The sequence below is a fragment of the Neomonachus schauinslandi genome, chromosome 15, assembly GCF_002201575.2.
Source record: "Neomonachus schauinslandi chromosome 15, ASM220157v2, whole genome shotgun sequence".
Taxonomy (NCBI): domain Eukaryota; kingdom Metazoa; phylum Chordata; class Mammalia; order Carnivora; family Phocidae; genus Neomonachus; species Neomonachus schauinslandi.
Window position 1 is genome coordinate 41,426,865 of NC_058417.1, and position 6,093 is coordinate 41,432,957.

At 61.4% G+C, this 6,093-nt stretch overlaps 1 protein-coding gene and 1 non-coding gene across 2 annotated transcripts; both read left to right on the plus strand.

Annotated features, from left to right (window-relative positions):
* Positions 1 to 262: 262 nt before the first annotated feature.
* Positions 263 to 410, plus strand: LOC123326789. Its single transcript, XR_006541330.1, has one exon. It is a non-coding gene; the product is annotated as a small nucleolar RNA SNORA61 (small nucleolar RNA).
* Positions 411 to 1,039: 629 nt separating this feature from the next.
* NAGS (N-acetylglutamate synthase) lies at positions 1,040 to 4,710 on the plus strand. Its single transcript, XM_021681779.1, has 7 exons — positions 1,040 to 1,465; positions 2,025 to 2,299; positions 2,413 to 2,626; positions 2,897 to 3,077; positions 3,418 to 3,589; positions 3,688 to 3,870; positions 4,505 to 4,710. Exons 1-7 carry the CDS (start codon positions 1,040 to 1,042, stop codon positions 4,656 to 4,658), a joined length of 1,605 nt encoding a protein of 534 aa, XP_021537454.1. The 3' UTR covers positions 4,659 to 4,710.
* Positions 4,711 to 6,093: the final 1,383 nt, after the last annotated feature.

The window sequence follows — 6,093 nt, forward strand, 5'->3', positions numbered from 1 at the left end:
GAGAGCATGAGAGGGAGGAGGGTCAGAGGGAGAAGCAGACTCCCTGCCCAGCAGGGAGCCCGATGCGGGACTCGATCCTGGGACTCCAGGATCATGACCTGAGCCGAAGGCAGTCGCTTAACCAACTGAGCCACCCAGCGCCCCTTGGCTTCATTCTTAAGGCTTTCTTCTGTTGATAGCAAGTGATACTGGTTTTCTAGTTATAATCTCGATAGGGATAAATTTTAAATTTAAGAACCTTAATACTAATAAGGGGTGATTTACCCTCCGGTTCCCTTTCCCATTGGATCTGAACGCTGGTCCTGGTAGAAGGGGGCATACGATTGGGAAAAGGAGGAAAAGGAACACCGAAGCTGGCCTCACAGTGCTTATAGTCTGGCATATAGCTTATGGCCTAGTTTCAAACAAGGTAATAAAATAAAATAAATAATAAGGGGTGATTTGAGACTATGACAAAATTCTTCAAAGTGGTACCCAGTGTCTGGAGCTTGGCCAACCCTGGTAACCTCATGATTCCAATTTTCTTGGAGCTCAGATCATAGGATAGAGGCATTCCCCGCCCTCCAGCAGAGTTGGCACACCTCCACCCTCCTTCCACTCCTCCCCACCTCTCCTAGCAGTCTCCTCCCTCAGTCCCACGGTAAGGGCCACTTACTCTCCCCTCTTGCCCTCCTCACACTCCCGTTTAATCATCCAGAACCCCGCAGACCGCCAAAGCCACCCTGGGTCCCCTGAGCCCTTCCTGGAACCGGCCTTGGCAGCAGATGAAAGACACCCCGCCACCCCTTATCTCTGCCTCGTGACCCGCGCTAGTGGGTTCCGTCCCCCCCTCCAGGGGCGGGGGATACTGGTGGCCCCGCCCTCCGACCCATGGCCTGACCCTGCTCAAATGCACCCAGAGACGACTCTGCGCCCCCAGTCCGCGCCCCGCCGCGGCTATCCCAGCCCCGTCTTGCAGCAGGTTAAGAGCCCCCCAGAGCCGGGAGCTGCGGACAGAAGCGCACTCGTGGGGGGGGGGGGGGCAACCGGTCTGGTTGTCATGGCGACGGCGCGGTTGGCCTGGGCCCTACGGGCCACCTCTGCGGGAGGAAGGCTGCGCGGTCCCCGAGGCACTGGGGGCGCCCGGAGACTGAGCGGCAGCGCGCGACGGCGGGCGGCCGGGGGCGCCAGCCCGGGGCGCCGGCTCAGCACCGCCTGGGCGCCGGCCCAGGCCGCACGAGAAGGGACCGAGGGCGCCGAGGAGGACACCCACTCGCCTGCCGCGGAGGAGCCGGAATGGACGCCGCCCCCCGCGCCCCCGGCCCCTCCCGACCCCCCCGGGCCCCCGGCCGGCCGCTCGCTGGTGCAGCGGGACATCCAGGCCTTTCTGAACCAGTGCGGAGCCAGCCCCGGGGAGGCGCGCCACTGGCTCACGCAGTTCCAGACCTGCTACCACTCCGCCGACAAGCCCTTCGCCGTCATCGAGGTGAGCGGAGCGCGGCGCCGGCCATGTCACAGCGAGGGGATGGATGGGGGTTGTACGGCGACGGGTCGCCAGGCTTGGCGGGACCAGCTGCGGACTCTGCACAGCGGAAGTGGGAAGGGGTTCGACGGTGCCCGGCCGAGTGCCCGGGACTGGGTGAAGCTGCGCGCTGTTCCAATAGTCTCACGCCCAGCCCAGGCGAGGAGACTGGGGACCCTAATCCACTAAGTGTGATGCGCTGGAGAAGTACCCCCCCCACCATGGGCGCAGTCAGGGGTTCAGATGGCAAGTGGGGAACCTGGACAGGAGCCGCCTGGGTCACCCCTCCCCCCAAGAAGTCAGAGAGTCCAAGGTCGCAGGGAGGCACAGAGGGAGGAACACTAATGTGAGATAAGGGGATGGCAAGACCCAACGGGGCAAAGGGCGGAGCAGGTGGGCGCCGGTAGCCAGAAATGGCGCCTGACTGCTCCTGGGCACGGTAGGGGCACCGACAGGGCCCCTGGGACCAGGCTGCAGGAGTCAGAGCCAGCGTTGGCCCTCCTGAACATGCCCTCTCCCGCAGGTGGATGAGGAAGTACTCAAGTGCAGTCGGGCCGTATCCAGCCTGGCCTTCGCCCTGGCATTCCTGCAGCGCATGGACATGAAGCCGCTGGTAGTCCTCGGGCTGCCCGCGCCCACCGCGCCCTCTGGCTGCCTTTCCTTCTGGGAGGCCAAGGCACAGCTTGCCCAGAACTGCAAGGTGCTGGTGGATGAGCTGCGGCACAACGCCGCCACTGCCGTGCCCTTTTTTGGCGGCGGCTCGGTGCTGGGCGCCGCGGAGCCAGCCCCTCATGCCAGGTTAGTGCGGGCCCCGCGTGGCCCGGCGTGCTTGGACTCCGCTCCGCCGCGCGCCCTGCCCGAGCCCGGCAGGCCTGGAGGGGGCCCTCTTGAGCACCACGTCTGGCCCACAGCTACGGCGGGATCGTCTCGGTGGAGACCGACCTGCTGCAGTGGTGCCTGGAGTCCGGCAGCATCCCCATCCTGTGCCCCATCGGGGAGACGACCGCGCGCCGCTCCGTGCTCCTCGACTCGCTGGAGGTGACCGCGGCTCTAGCCAAGGCGCTACAGCCCACCAAAATCATCTTCCTCAATAACAGAGGAGGCCTGCACGACAGCAGTCAAAAGGTGTGTCCCCTCCTTACCGGCTCCACTCCCGCGACTCTGGGCCTGGATGAGCCCCCCTCGTGCTCCCTGCTCGCCTCCCAGACGGGCCCCAGAGTCATTCTCAAGCCGGGTGGGTCGGAAGCGGCGTGGTGCCCAGATCCGAACTCTCCCTGGCCGAGGGCTCCGGGAGGAAGTGAGGGTAAAGGGGTCGGTGAGGAAGGGTCCGTGGGGCAGGGGCGCAGTTCGTGGCCGGCTGCAGGCCAGAGGCTCACCCCCTGCGCCTGGACGCAGGTCCTGAGTAACGTGAACCTGCCCGCCGATCTGGACCTGGTGACCAACGCCGAGTGGGTGAGCGCCAAGGCGCGGCAGCAGGTGCGGCTCATCGTGGACGTGCTCAGCCGCCTGCCGCACCACTCCTCGGCCGCCATCACCGCCGCCAGCACGCTGCTCACCGAGCTCTTCAGCAACAAGGGTGAGGGCCGCGCCTGGGGGCGGGGGCGGAGACCAGGCGAGACCCGGTTTCGGGGGAGGGAGGCGGGTCTAGGGGAAGTAGGTGGGTCTCCGGACGATGGACGGAAGCTGAGGGACAAACTGCCAGGGGAAAGCATCTCCCTGTGTGAAAATCATGTACATATCTATGCCGACCACAGAAATCACTTCATTGTGGAGATCTCCCAAAGAGGGTCACTGCCTCCTCCCCCCCCCCACCGCCCTGTCGTATCTGGACCCCCCACCAGGCAGGGCAAATGCAGGAGCGGATGGGACCTGGCTCTTGGGCCAAACTAACCCCTCCTCCTCCATGCCACCCCCAGGGTCCGGGACCCTGTTCAAGAACGCCGATCGGATGCTGCGGGTACGCAGCCTGGACAGCCTGGACCAGGGCCGCCTGGTGAACCTGGTCAACGCCAGCTTCGGCAAGAAGCTGCGGGACGACTACTTGGCCTCGCTGCGCTCGCGGCTGCACTCTGTCTACGTCTCTGAGGGGTGAGCCTGCGGGCCCCAGAGGGCAGGGACCGAGGGACAGAGCTGGGCAGGTTGGGGCCAAGGAGAGGTCCCAGCCTGCCTCTCCCCTGCTGCGCCAGGTACAACGCGGCCGCAATTCTGACCACGGAGCCCGTACTGGGGGGCACCCCTTATCTAGACAAGTTTGTGGTGAGCTCCAGCCGCCAGGGCCAAGGCTCGGGCCAGATGCTGTGGGAGTGCCTGCGGCGGGACCTGCAGACGCTTTTCTGGCGCTCCCGGGTCACCAACCCCATCAATCCCTGGTAGGTCCCGCCCCCACCCCAGCCCCGGCTCTCCAAAGCCACGCCCCCGGAAGGACCGGCTTCCCCCAAGGAAAGGGCCCCACTCAGTGTGGCCCCACATTCCCCATGGAGCAGACCACCCACGGAGTCTGAGATTTCCCCAGAAGCAGAGCACACTTAAAGATGCTCTGCCCCATGGCAGTGGATTCCTTGAAGACGCTCCCCAACTCTCCCAGAGTCCTCAGAAATCCTGACCCTCCAGGCTCTATTCCAGGCCCAGTTGCCAAGCGCTGACCCCAGGCCCACTGCATCTCCAGCAAAACATTCTCTCCTTTCTCTTTCCTTCTGCAACTATCCCCTCACCCAGCTCTGTGGGGACCAAGAGGTGAACAAGAACCCCTCCCCTGGAGGCACAGAGAGCAAAGGACATCCTCAGTCTAACCTTCCTAGCTTTGGGACTCTGGCAGGTCAACTAACTTCTCTGAGCCTTAGCTGCTTCTCTGGGAAAAGAGCAAGCCACCACCAGACTCCTGGCTGCTGCTCTAAGGATGAAACCAGTAATATCAGGGTGTCTAGCATGTAGTAGGTCCTCAAAATAACCAGTGAGTAGTGAGGACCAGCCTTGCCCTAAAAGCCTTCCCCTTCCCCCCACCAGGTACTTCAAACACAGTGATGGCAGCTTCTCCAACAAGCAGTGGATCTTCTTCTGGTTTGGCCTGGCCGATATCCGGGACTCTTATGAGCTGGTCAACCATGCCAAGGGGCTGCCAGACTCCTTCTGCAAACCAGCTTCTGACCCAGGCAGCTGACCCTCACCGCCCACCCTGCAGGCCCTGGGACAACCAGGGTGAACCAAAAGCCATGCCTGCTGGAGGTGATCCCAGGCAGCCACAGGCTGGACCAGGCTTGATGGCTAAGTGATCTGCAGAGGAAGCAGCTCCTACTCTACTCTGCCCAGAGGGGGGCGCCCAAGTGGGGACAAGCACAGGAAGAAGGGTGTGACCAAGACACCCCTCCCCCACCCTCACCACTGGCTCCAAAGCTATAACCCCGGGCCTTCAATTTTCAGTCTAGAAATATGGGAGGTGAGGGTGGGGGGCTTGCCTTCCAGGGCTCTACTCAGGGATAACCTTAAAGGTGGGCCAATTTCTGTGGCCTCTGTTTTGAGGCTCCCTTGCCCAAAATATCACCCCCATTTGCTTGATATTCCACCACTTATTTTAATTCCTTTGGGTCTTACAACTTTTCAGGAGGCCTTCATTAAAACACAAATACTTGTCTGAGAGTCAGCTCACACTTGAAAGGAATGAGCAGTGACCTTCTGGGAGAAAGATCTTGAGGGTTGGAGAACCAGGGGGCTCCCAGAGGGAAGAGAAGAGCTAAATGAGATGGAGTGCCCCCAAGATGAATGCTGTCACTGCCTCCCTCACCTGGGTGTCAGCAGCCCCCCAGAGGGGCTCCCCTCCATCCCACAGACCAGACCAACAGCAGCTCCAGCTCTCTTTCCAAGCAAGGCCCAGGCTTGGATGTTTTCCCCTCGGTCCCACTGGAGGCTGTCTCCATTTGTGGGAACAGAACACCTCAGCCGGCGGGAGTCCAAAGCCAGAGGTTTCATTCTGCATTTTTGACCCCCCACAATGTGCCAGGCCCCCATACTGGTCGCTGAGCTACTTTCAATCAGGAGGCGCATGGACAAGTACAGAGAGGACCATCATGGCACAGCGGGGCCACGACAGAACCAAACCCCAGGAGCAGCCTCTGACTTCCCTCAGGAGAGGGGTGACAGAGTGCACCGCTGTGTGTGGGCATTAGACAGGCCCAACCTGGAATCCAGCTGTGGCTACATTTGCTCTGTGCCTTGAGGTAAGCTGCTCGCCTTCTCTGAGCTTCCATTTCCTCATCTGTAAGATGTAGAATCCTCATAGTGGACACTTAATGTTAGTCCCCCCCACCCCCTAGCTGCCCTCACCAAAGGTTTCTTCAAAAGAAACCAGGAGGATAAAAGGGGAGGAAAAGACAAGCTATGACACAGGGACTGAGGGGATGGATCAAAGGCAGACTACAGGGAGGATCCTGACTAGACAGCCAAAGGCCTGTGGGAACTCTCAGAACAGGGCAGAGATCACGGGAGGACCAAAGTGGGGCTTAACCAGATGTGGTCTTTCAAGAAACCCAAGATCAATCCCAGCCAATGGCAACATGCCCTGTGGGGAGAACATAGAAGCAAAGCCAAATGTCTATATA

Bases quoted from the DNA above. Each gene is read 5' to 3' on its own strand.
- NAGS (XM_021681779.1), top strand. From the start codon at position 1,040: ATGGCGACGGCGCGGTTGGCCTGGGCCCTACGGGCCACCTCTGCGGGA. The intron at 2,627-2,896 runs GTGTGTCCCCTC...GCCTGGACGCAG, and splicing joins TGCACGACAGCAGTCAAAAG to GTCCTGAGTAACGTGAACCT. The intron at 3,871-4,504 runs GTAGGTCCCGCC...TCCCCCCACCAG, and splicing joins ACCAACCCCATCAATCCCTG to GTACTTCAAACACAGTGATG.